The 19,570-nt window shown below is 47.2% G+C and overlaps 1 protein-coding gene across 11 annotated transcripts in view; it reads right to left on the bottom strand.

Moving 5' to 3' along the window:
* LOC123750762 (uncharacterized) overlaps nt 1–19,570 on the bottom strand; it is a 387,264-nt gene that overhangs the window by 89,787 nt on the left and 277,907 nt on the right. The window contains exon 11 of one of the 11 annotated variants that reach the window (XM_069326270.1): nt 3,097–3,247. The exons of the other annotated variants lie outside the window; for them this stretch is intronic. Within the exon in view, the coding sequence (XP_069182371.1) occupies nt 3,149–3,247 (99 nt within the window). The 3' untranslated portion in view covers nt 3,097–3,148. Of the gene's footprint in view, nt 1–3,096; nt 3,248–19,570 lie in introns of those variants that run through there. 11 annotated transcript variants of the gene reach the window in all.

The following is a 19,570-nucleotide window of genomic DNA, read 5'->3' on the forward strand; positions in this document are numbered from 1 at the left end:
ACATTAATGGTAGGTCTTGTCGTTAATACATAATAGTTTGGCCAATGGGGATATTACAGAGTCACAGGGGAGCTTCTGTTTATTATTAATCCTCACAATACACTACTTGTTTCTGAATCTCATATGTCGTTCATCTACTGGAAGCAAAATGTGGGTACAGTGCAAGGATTTCAGGTAATTTATCCATGGTAATAAGATAGGTTGCCATATCATACAGAGTGAGCTTAGATTTATCTCTAAAAGGCTCAATTTTACAACAATCCAAGATATAGTGTTCGAGTGTGTGTCCCTGCCTATGTCCACACACTTTACACTTTACTTCATCTAGATCCCTATACAAGCCCAACTGCCAGAGATACTTGTAGCCAAGTCTTATACGAGCTGTGACAACATCTGTTAGTCTACTGACTTTGTTACTTGCCCCATACACATGTTTTATTTCACACATTTCATTGTGATGAACGATGGACCTGCTAGTTCCAGTTTGCACTGTTCTACTTTCTTCAAATCCATCCAGGAGTTCTCGTCTAATGACACTCTTAAGGGACCTATTTGATAACTCAAGATTCCATTCAATACTGTCTTTATTTACTGCAGCCTTAGCAAGGGTGTCAACTTTGTCATGTTCCTGCATGCCAATGTGAGAAGGAATCCACAACATTTTTATATTTACCCTCTTGCTAAGTATTCTTATATATCTACGCCTAGCTTCCAAGACAAGCACGTTATTACTTGATTGCAAATTGTTTATTGCTCGTAGTGAGGATAGGGAGTCAGAAATAATTAAGCTGTCTACTTCAGTGTTGTCAATAATTTCGAGTGCTACCAGTATCGCTACCAACTCGGCTTGCATTGTGGACGCCCAGTTACTAATTCGGATATTTCTTTGAATTGTGCTGCCATCGGGCTGATGAGCAATAACAGCACTTCCTGCCCTCCCTGTAGCTGTATTGAGTGATCCGTCAGTGTATATGGTCTGTGCAATGTTGTTTTCAGCTTGTATATTGTGAATGTGTTCTATGGTGCTTAATTTAGCAGCAAGCTGAGCATGAGGGTTGCTTGTGATTAGTTTCTTGGTGGGGTATGCAGGGGTCAGGATGTCAAAAGGTACTATCTGCCAGGGTGGAAGGAAGGGCTGTACTCTTTCATCTGTATATACATCGTGCAGTCCCATCATTTTAATATGAGTGGCAGTTCTTTGAATCCATTTAGACTCGCTAGTTCCATTTCGTATGTGTTCTAACAGTGCAACTGACACAATGTTGTTTTTGTTATCACGCAGCAGCTTTAGTCCCATCATAAGATTAATTTCAAATATTCTATCTCTAATGCTAAGTATATTTAATTCTTTCCGCATGTTGAGAACTTTGTTAGTTATAGGACAGCCAAGTATAATTCTGAGTGCTTCATTTTGCATTTTTTCCAGTCTATCAATACTTTTGCCATTCTGCAGGACCAAAGTTGGTGCATGATAGTCTATCAGAGACCTTATATACGCTAAATACATCATTCTTGCTATTCTAATATTAACACCATATTTCGGGCTGTACCCCACTACAGTTCTGAGAGCCTTGAGTCTGTCTCTACATTGTTGATGTAACTTATTGACTGCAGTTGAGGTACAAGGGACAGACACACCAAGGTATTTGAAAGAAGAGACATAGTCTATTGGTATGTTGTCTATCTTAAGTTTTCGTGGTCCACTTTTGCGGTTGCCAATTTGTCTGTTAAATACCTTAGTTTTAGCAGCGTTGATTACAAGACCAAGGCTCTCACAAGCTGTATGTATACAATTTAAGACTGTTTGCATTTTGCGGTGGGTTTTAGTATGCACAAGGATGTCATCTGCATAGCTGATAGTGATGTTTGCCGGACTAGTTGGGATTGATTTTAGTAAAGCATTAATTAGAACATTAAACAAGGTAGGACTAAGTACTCTTCCATGTGGGGTGCCTAGTTGCATTACTTTAGTTTCACTCTTGTAGCCTTGGAACAGCGCAGAGGACTTCCGGTTGGTAAGATAGCCTCGTATCCACTGTAATAAATGTCCCCCTATATCCATTCTCGCTTATTCATACATAATCACTTCCCTATTAGCAATATCAAAGGCATTTTTTAAATCAAGAAATGTTGTGTACTTGTGCCTTTTATCTCCATGAACAGTAAGAAAGATTGTGATACAGTTGTGTACACTTTTACCATGTGTGAAACCATTGATATCAGGTGACATGTGCTCTTTAACTCTATACAATAATCTATTAAGCACCATTCTCTCAAAGGTTTTGCACATGCAACTGGTCAGTGAGATGGGACGGAAAGCATCAGGTTGGCCAGGCTTTGGTACAGGTACCGTAAGACTGGTGGTCCATGATACAGGCAACTGCCCAGAGACATAGCTGGCATTAAACAATTCTAATAATGGGTTACCGGGTACACGATGTAGGAGTCTTAGAATATCATAGGTGATACCGTCCTCACCAGGAGCAGTGCTACTGCCCCTGGAGAGGGCTGCATCCAATTCATAATCTGTATATGGAACATCACATTCATCATGTTGCTTGCTCAACATGAAATTTATGAGAGAATTTCTGTCTGTGGACCTCGCCTGCAATTTCTCCCCAGTGCTAGCTGGTAGCATTCCAAGGCTGGAAACCTGAGCCCATTTTGCAATTAACTGATTGGCTTTCTGTAGCGGGTTTGGGTGTGAAACTTGTCTACTATTTTTACCAATAATTTTGTTTATGCCTTTCCAGGCTTTGCCCAGGGGAGTATGCAGGTTAAGTCCACTAACAAAACCCTCCCATTCATTTTGTCTCAGTTCAGTCATTCTCTCCCTTGCCGCTGCAAGCACGGCCTGAAACAGTTTTAACATTTGAGGAGTTCTAAGGCTCTTATATGCTTTACCTGTCTGTCTAGCAATTGATTTAAGCTCTTTCAGTTTAGCATCATCATAGTACTGGTTGTGTCTGACCTGTTTACCAGTACTTCTTTTTGTTTGGCGTGACTCACTATTTTTGATGGCCTCATAGGTATATGGGTACATCCGGTCTCTTACCCTCGACCGCGTCGGTACCTTTATGGTCAGGAAGCCACGGATATTTACAATGGGGCTCGGTCAGTCAATATGATTCCTTTGACATCACTCAACTTATGTATTCTGTTCTCGTATTGACAATTTGAATGATATCAAGAATATTTTGAATATCTTCTGACATAGATGGTGCTGTAGTTGATTGTTGTTCATGACCTGTCCAGTGGGTCGAGACTGGTCTCATTAGCATCTCTCAGATTAGTGGGAATAAATTCTTGCTGCAAGAATGTGTGTTCTCAGAGCTAACTAGGGTAACTAAAATACTTATTTCCTAAATAAATACTTTAATTGTAAATATTTGAAAATATATGGTATGTTTCCGAATTTCTGACGATATAAAACATATTGTGGTTTATAATTAAGTTCTTAATAGTGATCCTATCCTGCATCATAATTTACATAATATCTACTTCTGTTTTGTGTATTAAAATGACTACTTTTTATGTTAATTTATTTCTGTAAATGATGATGATGATAAAGTTCAATAAATGTAAGTAAGAACATAAGAATGAAGGTAACTGCAAAAGACTTATTGGCCCATACGAGGCAGCTCCTCGTATGGAGCTGCCTTTGATAAGTAATTACCAAAGAAGGCACCAAGCCGGGAAGGCTGTGTAGCACAATAAAATAAGTCTACTGCTCCTGAAGAGGACGGTATTACTTACAGTTTACTGAGATTAGTCTCACAAGTACCAGGTAATCCACTTTTAGTGTTGTACAGAATGAGTTTAAGTGAAGGAGTATTACCTGATGATTGGACAGTGTCATTGTTCCCATCCCCAAAGCACACTCAGATAATTATAGACCCATATCTCTAACATAATTTTGTCTATTAGCACAGTTTTCGGCGTGAAGGCATTGAGTAGATCTCGGCAATACAAGAAGTTTCAAGCTAAACTTTCTAATATGCTACACTCACCTGAGGTCCGTAGAAGAGCGAAATCTGATTATGCATTTTGGTTCTACAAGGTAGCCAACTCCATCAAAATATTAAATATGTACCCAACTCAATTAACGATTAATCAACCAATTACTCCATGGGATAACTTGGATCTAGCAGTTGATTTTGTAAATGCACCCAAGAAAGATAATGTACACTCTACATTATTAAAACAGTTAACACTGTGAAGCATCACTGAAAGTACTCAGAGTATGGGTAACGATGTGTATCAGTGCTATACCGACGGTTCTGTAGAAGAAGGTGGACGATGTACCGGATGTGCATGTAATATATTTGAGCAATCTTCTCTCGTACATACATGAATGAAGCGCGTCAATGACTGGGCAAGTACAACTCAAACCGAACTTGCAGGCATATACCTTGCCACTGAATTTTTAAAACACAAAGGCAGTCGACTTACATACTGTGATTCGCAGAGTGCACTCCTGGTATTGAACGCACATAGTAGTGACACCCAGAAAATAGTCAGTGATATTCGAATGAATATTTTAGCTGCCAAAGAAAAGAGATTTGAAATTAAATTCCTATGGATACCATCACATGTTGGCATCTCAAGGCATGACACTGTTGATATGCTTGCAAAGACAGCCTGTAGAAAACCAGTGGTAGAAATTTATATGGGTGTTTCATTAGCAGTGACAAAGAGAATACTTAAGCAAACATCTAATGAAAATCTCACCGACCTAACAAATTCACAAAGACCTGAAAATTGTAGCATTAAATATTATGATAGATATCGTGCGGAGACATTCACATACAGGATTAATGGAACAAGAACCCAGCAATGTGATATTATAGTGGCCATAATACGCTTGGGATATAGACGTATCTGGCAGCTTTCTCAAAACCCAAATGTCGAGTACACAATGTGTCAACTTTGTGAAAGAGAAAATATTTACTCCCTTGAACATTATATTGTAGAATGTTCCATACTGACTGACTTTCGCCCTCCTGTGCTAAGGTATGCTGAACTGTGTAATTACTATTTGAGTACTGGAACACTTGATGATATATTGAACTTGTACCCTAGATTGACCATGTAACGTATCAATTATACAATGAATGTATGTGATGTAACTCTATAACCTGAGCTTGTGAAAGCACCTTAATCACCTTCAGTGATTAAGTGCTTAATTGCACACTAGTTTCTCTATCAGTTATCTCACCTTGTCAGAGTAAAAGAGACAAATATATGTGTATGTATGTGTGCATATATGTATGTATATATATGTATATGTACGCATACGTCTGTGTGTGTATATGTGTATAAAGTATATGTGGAAGCTGGTCAGAATTCAATTTCACCTTTGTAAATGCACGTTAATGACACTATGTAAAAGACACATCGAACACTTTATGTAGGGCATACGTAAATCTGTGTATTTATGTATTTACGTATGTAGCTTAGCCTAGCATTTTAAAAACACTACAATCACCTTATGTGGTTGATTGTTCAATAAATCCCTGAACTATATGTTTAACAAATCTCTAACCCTATCAATGGAGTTAGTTAATTTAGTTCTTATATTATGCACCCTATACTCATCTTGTGGGCGGTAGTGGAAAGGGTTAGAGTCCATGGCGGACTGAAGAAAATGTATATATGCTGGTTAGCATTGTTAATGTGTGGCCACGTCTGTGGTAGAAAATAATACAAAAAATCAAATAAAGGTATTATTGAAACTTTATAGGAAAACATTAAATCCTAAATATATCTTTAATATTATACTTGAAATATTGTATACTTTGCTCTCTCCATCGTACTTCTGCACCTGCTGGCAAGTGGTTCGGTGCAGTGTGCAGGTGATGTTCATTACTGGGTGAGCTGGCAGGTGGTGCTCACCTGCCAGCTCACCCAACGAAAATTTGGTTTTTAATACACTTACACATTTATTGGGTCTTTCCTTCACCTTCATTCAAGCACTAGGGTATTTCAGTAAGTGTTTTAATTATAATATTTATTAACGTTATTATTTTTAATTTTTATTATTATTAGTATTATTATTAACAGGAGAGGAGTGTGTGTGTGTGTGTGGGGGGGGGGGGTATAATGGTACACATGTCCACATCCCAATGCCCGCCCTTCCAGGACTGGGGGTGCGGGGGTGTACAATAAACTATACCTACATCCGGCGGCAGCTTGTCGAAGGCGGAAGTGTAGCCTAGACAATTTGTCATGATAATTAGTGATGACTCTTATTTTGATTATGGGTCCGTAATCCAGTTAAGCTTTTATTCTTAATTTATATTACAATGCTGGTAAAATACACTTCTTGATGATGAGTATGGAGTACAAATGAACTCATTGTGTACCCAAGTTCAAGTTCAAGTATGTTTATTGAGATAAGCAATAAATACATCTCGAAGGGATAGAGTAGCTTAAGCTATTTCAACCCCCCTCTAATTCAAGTCCTTCAAGGGGCGCACAAATACTGTGACTACAAATAGACAAATAACATTACAAGAATCCAAACAAGAATTGTGTACCCTATACTCACAGGATGAATATAGGGTACACAATAAACTACCACTCACATCATGGGTATGGGTTGCACAAGAAACTATCGCGCAGAGGATGAATATGGAGAGCAAAGTAAACAAAGATTCACACGATGAGAAAGGGTTGCGCAATGTCCTATGACTCACAGAATGAGTATTAGCTGCACAATAAACTACAGGTCACAGGATAAGTATGGGTTGCACAATAAATTACAGGTCACAGGATGGGTATGGGCTGCACAAACTACCGGTAACAGGATGAGTATGGGATGCACAATAAATTACCGCACAGAGGATGAGTATAGGGTGCACAAACTGGTTGGGTAAATGGAAATGGTTGGGTACATTTCCTTTCACCTAATGCGACTATTCATGTGTCCGGACACCGGCGATTGTGTGGTATTGGCTATTTATTTAACCATAACTTTGCATTCATTTAATAATTATATTAAGATATGTTTTCCTTGAAATGTAGTTACATTATCGTCTACATGGCTTTATTCTGACATAAAGACCTATGGCCTTACTTTGCATATATGCAAAGTAATTATAAAATTGATTGGCTTGTGTGGAGGCCTTCACACTCCCTGAGCGAGCCATCAAGTAACTATAAAAAGGCATATATCTTAACTTTCAATTCAGTTATATTTATGCCAAAGTATTAACATGCAGCTTATATTTATGTCTTTATGATGACATAGAAAACTTCGTTTATTACAATATCTAGATTAAATTAACATTGATCTTCGGAAGGTAATAGTTCAAGTTCAAGTATGTTTATTGAGATAAGCAATAAATACATCTCAAAGGGATAGAGTAGCTTAGGCTATTTCTACCCCCCAACTCATAGTTCCCATATCGGTAAGGAGAGCGTCGGCCATGAAGCCTTGTTTAAAGTATGAATATTTTTCCTCTCTAATAAGGTATAATCTCTGTGATGGATTCACAAAAACTATTTTATATTTGCCTTTCTGATAACATATACAAATATAATCTTTATTTGTTAATTAAGCAATATATCAGAGGGCGTGTAGGGTTCGGTGTTCAATGAACGAAAAGGACTGGATCACTGTGTACAGCAGGCTGATATGGCAGCAAACACTCTCCTGGCGACCATATTTCTTGGATAAGTCGCTCCACACAATTGTCGCTTGGACCGTCGACTTCCTATGGCGTCACCTCTCACATATTTACGTCTAATTTCGTTATGAAATTAGATTATTTCAGAGTAAAAATAGGTTTGATCATGTTCTATGTGTAGCACCAACATTATAGTAAGTAAATATGCCATATTTCTTCATTACTTACGTAATGCTAGGACGATTTGGGTAGTTTTGGCCTGATTTGGGGTGATTGGGGTAATTCTATGGACCGAGGCGGAGGGCAGAATTGCTGACCAAGGCGATGGTGCCAAACCTCTCACCCCATACTGTATTAAATTTTGTTATCTTAATTGTAAAATATTTATGCCAAAATATGTTAATTTTCGTATATAACTATACATTATTAATCAATAACATGTTATATAGTTTCCTATTTGTTAATTAAACAAATATAGTTATATTTATGAATTATGCACAGCTGGCATCTGCGAGCAGGCGCTGACAGATATGTCCGGGTAGCCAGGCCTCGACCCCTATAGTAGCTCCCTCGACCCCCATTAGTAGCTCCTTCCTCCATCACCTGCTGTTCTCATGTTATGAGGAACGCAGTGAGGGAGGGGATGGAAGATAATGAGGAAGGGGATGGAAGATAATGAGGGAGGGGATGGAAGGCATTGAGGGAGGGGATGGAAGGCATTGAGGGAGGGGATGGAAGGCATTGAGGGAGGGGATGGAAGATAATGAGGGAGGGGATGGAAGACATTGAGGGAGGGGATGGAAGATAATGAGGGATGGGATGGAAGATAATGAGAGAGGGGATGGAAGATAATGAGGAAGGGGATGGAAGATAATGAGGGAGGGGATGGAAGATAATGAGGGAGGGGATGGAAGATAATGAGGAAGGGGATGGAAGATAATGAGGGAGGGGATGGAAGATAATGAGGGAGGGGATGGAAGATAATGAGGGAGGGGATGGAAGGCATTGAGGGAGGGGATGGAAGGCATTGAGGGAGGGGATGGAAGATAATGAGGGAGGGGATGGAAGGCATTGAGGGAGGGGATGGAAGATAATGAAGGAGGGGATGGAAGACACTGAGGGAGGGGATGGAAGACATTGAGGGAGGGGATGGAAGATAATGAGGGAGGGGATGGAAGATAATGAGGGAGGGGATGGAAGATAATGAGGAAGGGGATGGAAGACATTGAGGGAGGGGATGGAAGATAATGAGGGAGGGGATGGAAGATAATGAGGAAGGGGATGGAAGACATTGAGGGAGGGGATGGAAGATAATGAGGGAGGGGATGGAAGGCATTGAGGGAGGGGATGGAAGATAATGAGGGAGGGGATGGAAGATAATGAGGAAGGGGATGGAAGACATTGAGGGAGGGGATGGAAGATAATGAGGGAGGGGATGGAAGATAATGAGGAAGGGGATGGAAGACATTGAGGGAGGGGATGGAAGATAATGAGGGAGGGGATGGAAGGCATTGAGGGAGGGGATGGAAGATAATGAGGGAGGGGATGGAAGATAATGAGGAAGGGGATGGAAGACATTGAGGGAGGGGATGGAAGATAATGAGGGAGGGGATGGAAGATAATGAGGGAGGGGATGGAAGATAATGAGGAAGGGGATGGAAGACATTGAGGGGGGGGGGGTTGGAAGATAATGAGGAAGGGGATGGAAGACATTGAGGGAGGGGATGGAAGATAATGAGGGAGGGGATGGAAGGCATTGAGGGAGGGGATGGAAGATAATGAGGGAGGGGATGGAAGATAATGAGGAAGGGGATGGAAGACATTGAGGGAGGGGATGGAAGATAATGAGGGAGGGGATGGAAGACACTGAGGGAGGGGATGGAAGGCATTGAGGGAGGGGATGGAAGATAATGAGGAAGGGGATGGAAGACATTGAGGGAGGGGATGGAAGATAATGAGGAAGGGGATGGAAGACATTGAGGGAGGGGATGGAAGATAATGAGGGAGGGGATGGAAGATAATGAGGGAGGGGATGGAAGGCATTGAGTGAGGGGATGGAAGATAATGAGGGAGGGGATGGAAGGCATTGAGGGAGGGGATGGAAGATAATGAGGAAGGGGATGGAAGGCATTGAGGGAGGGGATGGAAGATAATGAGGAAGGGGATGGAAGGCATTGAGGGGGGGGGGGTTGGAAGATAATGAGGAAGGGGATGGAAGACATTGAGGGAGGGGATGGAAGATAATGAGGGAGGGGATGGAAGGCATTGAGGGAGGGGATGGAAGATAATGAGGGAGGGGATGGAAGATAATGAGAGAGGGGATGGAAGATAATGAGGAAGGGGATGGAAGACATTGAGGGAGGGGATGGAAGATAATGAGGAAGGGGATGGAAGACATTGAGGGAGGGGATGGAAGATAATGAGGGAGGGGATGGAAGATAATGAGGGAGGGGATGGAAGGCATTGAGTGAGGGGATGGAAGATAATGAGGGAGGGGATGGAAGGCATTGAGGGAGGGGATGGAAGATAATGAGGGAGGGGATGGAAGATAATGAGGAAGGGGATGGAAGGCATTGAGGGAGGGGATGGAAGATAATGAGGAAGGGGATGGAAGGCATTGAGGGAGTGGATGGAAGATAATGAGGGAGGGGATGGAAGACATTGAGGGAGGGGATGGAAGATAATGAGGGAGGGGATGGAAGATAATGAGGGAGGGGATGGAAGATAATGAGGGAGGGGATGGAAGATAATGAGGGAGGGGATGGAAGATAATGAGGGAGGGGATGGAAGATAATGAGGGAGGGGATGGAAGATAATGAGGGAGGGGATGGAAGACATTGAGGGAGGGGAGGGAAGATAATGAGGGAGGGGATGGAAGATAATGAGGGAGGGGATGGAAGGCAATGAGGGATGGGATGGAAGATAATGAGGGAGGGGATGGAAGATAATGAGGGAGGGGATGGAAGATAATGAGGAAGGGGATGGAAGATAATGAGGAAGGGGATGGAAGATAATGAGGGAGGGGATGGAAGATAATGAGAAAGGGGATGGAAGATAATGAGGGAGGGGATGGAAGATAATGAGAGAGGGGATGGAAGATAATGAGGGAGGGGGATGGAAGATAATGAGGGAGGGGATGGAAGATAATGAGGGAGGGGATGGAAGATAATGAGGAAGGGGATGGAAGATAATGAGGGAGGGGATGGAAGATAATGAGAGAGGGGATGGAAGATAATGAGGGAGGGGGATGGAAGATAATGAGGGAGGGGATGGAAGATAATGAGGGAGGGGATGGAAGATAATGAGGAAGGGGATGGAAGATAATGAGGGAGGGGATGGAAGATAATGAGAGAGGGGATGGAAGGCATTGAGGGATGGGATGGAAGATAATGAGGGAGGGGATGGAAGGCATTGAGGGAGGGGATGGAAGATAATGAGGGAGGGGATGGAAGGCATTGAGGGAGGGGATGGAAGATAATGAGGAAGGGGATGGAAGGCATTGAGGGAGGGGATGGAAGATAATGATCAAGGGGATGGAAGACATTGAGGGAGGGGATGGAAGATAATGAGGGAGAGGATGGAAGGCATTGAGGGAGGGGAGGGAAGATAATGAGGGAGGGGATGGAAGACATTGAGGGAGGGGATGGAAGATAATGAGGGAGGGGATGGAAGATAATGAGGGAGGGGATGGAAGATAATGAGGGAGGGGATGGAAGATAATGAGGGAGGGGATGGAAGGCATTGAGGGAGGGGATGGAAGATAATGAGGGAGGGGATGGAAGATAATGAGGGAGGGGATGGAAGATAATGAGGGATGGGAGGGAAGATAATGAGGGATGGGATGGAAGATAATGAGGGAGGGGATGGAAGATAATGAGGGAGGGGATGGAAGATAATGAGGGAGGGGATGGAAGATAATGAGGGAGGGGATGGAAGATAATGAGGGAGGGGATGGAAGATAATGAGGGAGGGGATGGAAGATAATGAGGGAGGGGATGGAAGATAATGAGGGAGGGGATGGAAGATAATGAGGGAGGGGATGGAAGATAATGAGGGAGGGGATGGAAGATAATGAGGGAGGGGATGGAAGATAATGAGGGAGGGGATGGAAGATAATGAGGGAGGGGATGGAAGATAATGAGGGAGGGGATGGAAGATAATGAGGGAGGGGATGGAAGGCATTGAGGGAGGGGATGGAAGGCATTGAGGGAGGGGATGGAAGGCATTGAGGGAGGGGAGGGAAGATAATGAGGAAGGGGATGGAAGATAATGAGGGAGGGGATGGAAGGCATTGAGGGAGGGGATGGAAGGCATTGAGGGAGGGGATGGAAGATAATGAGGGAGGGGGTGGAAGATAATGAGGGAGGGGGTGGAAGATAATGAGGGAGGGGGTGGAAGATAATGAGGGAGGGGATGGAAGATAATGAGGGAGGGGATGGAAGATAATGAGGGAGGGGATGGAAGATAATGAGGGAGGGGAGGGAAGGAGGTGTTCGGTTTATATGGTTCACTTGTTGTGTGGTCCACTTGTTATACAGTATAAAGTATATCCTACCTGAATGTTACTTGAAAAATTACCGACATCTTAACTTCGGAAATACCAGAACTCCGGAAATAACGACCAGGGTACAGCCCCATATAGGCCGTTAAATTGAGTGGATACTGTATATATATATACAGTACTGTATATTGTTTGAGAGGTGTCTTGTAGACATCAGTAAGAGTAATTATAACAATGTTACATGATTCAGTGTTTACCCCTTGTGAAAATCATGAAGCCGTCGTTTAGGCAGAGCTGATTTTTTTGTATCGAGGAAGGTATTTTCTCCCGATTCCATGTATGACTAACCACCCTGTGAGGTGGGGATGTTGGATGAACTTGTAGCTAGTTTCTGCTCTACACTGTGTAATCTTTCATATAGAATAGGGTAGCAGCACATTGCTGTATATACCTAAGCATATTAATAAAAAAAAGTCAATAATAAAGGTTTTTAATTATAGCTTGTGTCAATATTACCAGTATTATCCTTATTAAATCATAAATGTTAACCATGGATCATTAAGATCTCATATTGATAAGTAATGTTAGTAATGTTGACCAAACCACACATTAGAAGATGAAAAGATGATGACAATGTTATTAATATTTCTTTTGAATCATTAAATTGTGCAGTATTTGTTAATTTTTCACTTCTTTCGATATATATGCAGTAGAAAAGACTGGATAAACAACCCATAAATATTTGTTTCATCATATTTTTTATTTAAATAACTGGATCAATACTTTTACAGCTGACAAGATTTGTTTTACTCACAGATGCATTTCTCTGTTTAAAAACAAAAAAAACAAAAACAGCGTTGAATGTAATGAAACACCATTTTCTGGGCGAGACTCCCCAGAGCTATACCGGGCTGATGTGTATATATTAGACCATGGCAACAGTCAATTGAAGGAGTTCTAGGCCTACTGGGGACCAGAGCCAGAACCTGGCCCCCTCAATAGGGGCACGAGGAGAAATGACCTAAAGACACCCTCATGTAATTTGAAGCAGTCTTTGTCTGCCATCTACCAGGTCAGGCACCCAGAAAGGTAGGAATTCCAAAACAAACTACTGCTGATCAAAAGATGCAAACATAAAGCCGAACTAGCAAACAGAACTCCCCAATCAAAAACAAGGAAACAAGTATGACGTCACCACAACCGCCGTGCATCCGTCTGCACAACCCCCCCACTTTCCCTCCCCTGGAAGGGGACTGGGAATCCTAGACCTCCATGCCAACAACTCTCTTCAAATCAGAGACAGTATCAAAAACAAAAAAAAAAAAAACCAGCGTTGAATGTAATGAAACCCCATTTTCTGGGGGGAGCCCCGTCGGCTCCCCGGAGCTATCCCAGGCTGATATGCTAATGTCAGACTTTGGCATCAGTCATGTGTATGGAGTTCTTAGGCCTACCGGGGACCACGGCCAGAACCTGGCCCCCTCAGAGAGGCAAGGGGAGCAATGGCCTATAGAAGCCCCCCGTGTGGTTGGAAGCATTCTATGTCTGCCATCGACCGGAACAGGCACCCAGAAAGGTAAGCGCCTCAAAACAAACCCCTATTCTGGTTAAAATTGCTACCAAAAACCGAACTAGTGGATAGAACTCCCCAACCGAAAACAAGCAAACTAGTGTGACGTCACACACCGCCGCGCCGCTGTCTGCGCAGCTCCCCCCTTAGTCTCATTCTTCGCCAGAAAAGAAGGAGACGGCTGCAAACGAACAAAACAATCACCACGACCAAAAGAGCAGAAACCCCTGCGCCGGAGGAGAGCATGAAGCTCCCCTACCCGACCCCCAGAGGCCAAAGCCAACAAGAAAAGTGCCTTGGAAAAACAATCCTGGACCGAAGGGGCCACAACGAAACGAGGAGACGAAAGGAAAGCGAGCACTCTGTCCAAAGACCAGGACGGCTCAGGCGACGCATGAGCAGGCCGGAGGTGAAACAATGCACGAGACAGCTTGCGAAACGACGCAGACGTAACATCGATACCGAAAGCAAGCTGAAGCGGCTCCGCCAGCGCCGCACGATACGAAGCGACAGTGTTAGGCATAAGATGACGGTCCTGAAACAACCACGAGAGGAAGGACAAGACCACCCGAACAGACAAGGAACTAACACGACGGAGACGCAAAAAGAAACGGAAGGACCGCCAGGAAACTTCATACTGCCGCCGCGAAGAAGCCCTCAGGTGGGACACCAACAAGGAGGCCACCTGATCACCATAGAGATGATGATACACTCGAGTCAAAAAAACCATACGCGAAGACTCGAGGAGAAGATCGAACCAGCCACGTGACGTACCGGCCCGATCTGCTGAAAGAGGCGGAGCCACGGGAAAACCCTCGGGTTCGGACACCGAGCAATCAGCGCCTGAAACCAAGGGGCCAGAAGGATAACTCTCCCCTGGTAAGTCTCTAAGCGAGTCAGGACCTGGAGCAACAGCCGAACCGGGGGAAAGAGGTACAGGAACTCCCACCTCGACCTGTCTAGCCGAAAGGCATCGACCCCGACGGCCTCGCGATCGGGGAAGGGCGCCGCACGAACGTCTGGCAAAGCCAACGGAAGGACTCATCGTCGACCATCCACTCCGTGGAGAGGGGAACGAAGCGAGACAGGGCGTCGGCCAAGATGTTGGACACGCCCCGTACGTGAACCGCCAGGAGAGCCAAACCCCGAGAACTCAGCAGACGAGTCACCCGAAGCGACCAACCCCAAAGAGACAAGGACCGCATCGAACCCCCGCGGTTCAGGCAATGAACCACTGGAGAGCAGTCCGAATGGAGCCGAATCGTCGATCTGCGGGCCACCCGAATCCTCCCCAGAGCAAACCACACTGCCGCGAACTCCCGCACCGTGCAGTGAGCTCGACGGAAGGACGGATCCCAACGCCCCTGACCGGCCTGGTGAGCACTGGTCACAAAACCCCAGCCGAGAGACGACGCATCCGTGTACACATCGAGCGAGGGCTCGGGTAGGCGCCAAGGCACTGAACCCCGAAAAACCCTTAGAGGAAGCCGGTGACGCAGCAACCGACGCAAGACCCCCGGGGTCGAACTCTGCGATCGCGAGAGAGGCGGAAGGGGGAACCCCAAAGGAACCAGAACAGCCGTCGAAGCCAAACCCGACCCGGCGGGTAGACCACCATCGCGAAGTTCAGGCTCCCGCACAGCCCCTCGAGCAACCGCCGGGTGACCCGAGGGCCCTCCAGAAACAGACGAAGGCAGGACCGCAGCCGCAGGAGAGACTACGGAGGGAGAGACAAGGAGGCGGTTCGAGAGTCCCAAATGAGACCCAGCCAAGTCCGTACCTGAGAGAGAACCAGATGGGATTTCCTCCAGTTCACCAAGAACCCGAACTCGGCGAGCTGGGAAAGAACCAAATCCCTGGCTAGCAAGCAAGCTGACTGGCTGGGAGCCCAAACCAGCCAGTCGTCGAGGTAGGCCAACACCCGAACACCTAGGAGATGCAAACGAGCCACCACAACCCGTGTAAGGCGCGTGAACACGCGAGGTGCCAGGTTCAACCCGAACGGGAGACAACGAAAGCGGTAACTCAGACGCCCCACAACAAAACTGAGCCAGTCCCTGAACCGCGGATGAATCGGGACATGCCAATAAGCGTCCCGGAGGTCCAGGGACACAATCCAAGCTCCCGGCTCCAAGAGGAGCCGAACCTGAGACAGTGTAGTCATCCGAAAAGAAGGGCAATGAACCCAGGGGTTCAGACGGGACAAGTCCAGAATGAACCGCAGGTCCGCGCAGTCCCGTTTCGGAACCGGAAACAGACGGGAAACCCATCTGAGGGACGACGTCGTTTCGACGACGTCCCACTCCAAGACGACTCGACAGAGCGCAGGGGAAGAAACCTGTCCTGCCAGCCCCGACCCCCCAAAGGGGGGAGGGGCCACCCAACGCCACCGCAGGCCGCGAGACACGACCCGAAAGGCCCACGAATCGTGGGACCAGGCGCGGGCGAACAGTGCAAGCCGCCCCCCCATCGCCCCGTCAAGGGGGCAAACCGCGAAAGGGCCGGCGACCCTTACGAGACCCAGAACCCCGCACAGCGCGAACACCACGCCGACCAGACGAGGGAGGGTCCGCAGGAGGAGCCAACCCCGAACCTGACACCAGAGGCCTACCACGACGGGAGGAACCCCGAGCCCTGGCACAATCTTACCGGGAAGACCCACCCCGGGACCCCCGGAAAACCAACAAGTCCGACATCGGACGACAAGACGCCGACGCAGCCTGAATAAACTGCGTCACGGCCGTCTCCTCAAACAGAAGAGGACAAAAAGGTGAGGAACGCCTAAGAGCCAGAGCCCAAGCAGATTCCACGGAGGAACCCAGCACCGCCTGCCGACATGCGAGACGGGAAGCATAAAACAGGGAAACCGCATCCCGCAAAATCGGTGTGAACAACTTCAACAAGGCAGCCGACGAACGCGCAGCCGAGGACAAAGTGCCGGACCCCGGGACGGACCCAAGCGTCCCCACATCCTCCACGAGCCAATCCAAAGACAGCTCCAGGAGGGAAAAGAACCGCAAGGCCGAAGCCAAAAGGCCCCGGGCGCGCAAGTCCTCCGCAACGAGCGCCGCCGAAAGGGAGGGAACCTGCACATGGAGCTGAATAACGCCCACATCATGGGGAAGGGCAGAGGCAAACAAGCACTCATTCAGGTACTCAAGTTCGCCCCCCAGGAAAACCTGAAGCATTGTGGAAGCTTCCCGCCACTCCAGCGTGCGGGAACGACAGAAGGAATGCCAGGAATCCAGACCAAACAAGGGGCAGTCTGCTAGCCAGGACGACTCCGGAACCTCGTAACAGAGCCAGAAAGGGAACGAAGTCCCAAACCTGAACGTGGACGGATCCATTTCCGAGGTATAATCCGGGTCACGCAGGAGGCAAGCTGCAAAGGCCGCTCGCACCACACCAGGTTGGAAGCGATAAGCCGAAAACCTCCGGAAGGACGGAACCGACGTACCCGGGAGAACACGGAACCGAACCCGGGGAGGGGCCGACACCAAATCCAACTCGTACGCAGAGGGGGAAAAGAAAACCCCACTCCTTGTAACAATAAGCCCCGCTCAGTGGGAAGAAAAACCCAGGCGGGGTCCAGCGGGGCCCAAGGCCCCCAAGTCAGCCCCTCCCCAGCCTCGAGGTCCTTCACCACAGGACCCGAGGCCGAGTCCTCTCCCCAAGCCCCGACCCCACAAGACAAGGACAGAGCAGGCGGAAAAGCTGGAGGAAGGGGGGCCCACTGGTCAGACCCTGAAGCTTCGGCCGGGAGACAAGACTCGAATGCCTCTGCCGCCCCCCCGGAAGGGGCACCCCCCGAAGCTGCCCGAGTCTCGAGATCAAGTAACCCCTGCTTTGACCCCGAAACCCTCAGACGCTTCGGGGCCGGAAGCAGGGGCGGGGGACCAGAACGAACAGAAGGGGAAGGACGAGGAGGTGCGGACTGAACCAGGATCGAAGCGACCCCCACCCCCAAGTCCGGGTCTCGAAAAGCAAAGCGGGGCAGCCCTGGGGCATCCGGGGGAGCAACCAACCGAGCACATTGCAACAGACGAAACCTAGACTGCAACGCACGCGCCGCCTGTACCCGAATAGAATCATCAGAGGATTGAGTAAATTGAGTCACAAGCAAGCAGCAACACTCACAGGACTCAGGGTCGAAAGTATCACCGACCCAACAGGCAGTGTGGCAGAGGCAAAAACAATGAGGGTCACCCTGAGACAAGGGGACCGAGCAACCCTCAAACTCGCACACAGCGAGTGGGGACTCCGGGGTCACATCCATCGGACCCACGCGCCCCCTAGGGGATTCCCAGGGTCCTGAGCGTTTACTTTAAGAGGACTCGCGCTCAGGTAGTCCCAGGCAGAGTACTGCAAACCGGCACCCAAAACTACCAAGCAAACTTCTAAAGTTGAACCCCAGGGACGTGTACACTCACGGGGACCTAGCAGGGGGCGCCACCGAGGAGAACAGTGGAAGGGCAAAAACAAACTGAATAAAATGACAGAATCCCCCACCAAGCAAAAAGAAAAAGAAAAACAAAACCCCGCAAGAGGACAGCGAACCCCAAGGAACAGAGCCGGCCGCGATGTCGGGAAATACAAGCTGAGCAGCACCCTGCGCCCCTACCAGTGCAAACTGCCTCTTACCTGCCGGTAACAAGGGAGAACAGAACACCCAAGAGCCCAACAGGCGGCCGAAAAACCGAAAGGTAAAACGGACCAGCAGAGGCAGACCCCGAGGAGCCTGTGGAAGGTGGCCCCAAGCCCCAAGGGCAGTACTTACAGGGCACCTAGGGAAGCCAGCCCTAGGCGCATGCAGCCCGAGTACTGAAGATAACTCCTGGCTCTCGCACCCACAAAACCAACACCACACGCAAAGCACAGTGCAGTAGCGACACCGGAGCCAGAGCACACGCCCATCGCCTATAGCATCAGCCTCAAGAACTGAGGTGTGGGTAGCCGGCGCGGGGGGTCTGGGGCTCCCCCTTCCCCCCTCCTGGGGAGGAGGGAGCTGCATAGACAGCGGCGCGGCGGTGTGTGACGTCACACTAGTTTGCTTGTTTTCGGTTGGGGAGTTCTATCCACTAGTTCGGTTTTTGGTAGCAATTTTAACCAGAATAGGGGTTTGTTTTGAGGCGCTTACCTTTCTGGGTGCCTGTTCCGGTCGATGGCAGACATAGAATGCTTCCAACCACACGGGGGCTTCTATAGGCCATTGCTTCCCTTGCCTCTCTGAGGGGGCCCGGTTCTGGCCGTGGTCCCCAGTAGGCCTAAGAACTCCATACACATGACTGATGCCAAAGTCTGACATTAGCATATCAGCCTGGGATAGCTCCGGGGAGCCGATGGGGCTCCCCCCAGAAAAAAGCCGACTGATGAGAGGGAGGGATGCTGGGGAGCCTCCAGGTCTCACCCAGAAAATGGCATTTCATTATTCAAAACCAGCATTCAACGCTGGTTTTCAATGGAGCCCCCCTTCGGCTCCCCGGAGCTACCCAACCAAAGATAAAGAAAAAGTAGAACTTACCCAGGAGGCGGCCGTCACTCGCTCCTTAACTCGAAGTCGAGACAACTGGCTGCAACCTGCGACCCAAAGATACACACGCCCGAGAAAGGACAGGAACATTAACCCTTAAAGTGTGCATCACGTCATATGACGTGTTGGAAGTTGTTCCAGTCAACTGCGCATCACGTCATATGACGTGTTGGAGTACTACGCAAGATTTAAACGGCCCGCGGATACATGGGGTTCACCACACCTTCATCAGGGCTCTTGTAAACAGACGCCATTTAAAAAAAAAATCGTGGGCCAAACTCCCGGGTGTTATTGGCCTCGGTATTGAGTGAGCTACCAAGCCTGATGCACTCAGCATG

Source organism: Procambarus clarkii, chromosome 18 (assembly GCF_040958095.1).
Source record: "Procambarus clarkii isolate CNS0578487 chromosome 18, FALCON_Pclarkii_2.0, whole genome shotgun sequence".
In the NCBI taxonomy this organism is placed as follows: domain Eukaryota; kingdom Metazoa; phylum Arthropoda; class Malacostraca; order Decapoda; family Cambaridae; genus Procambarus; species Procambarus clarkii.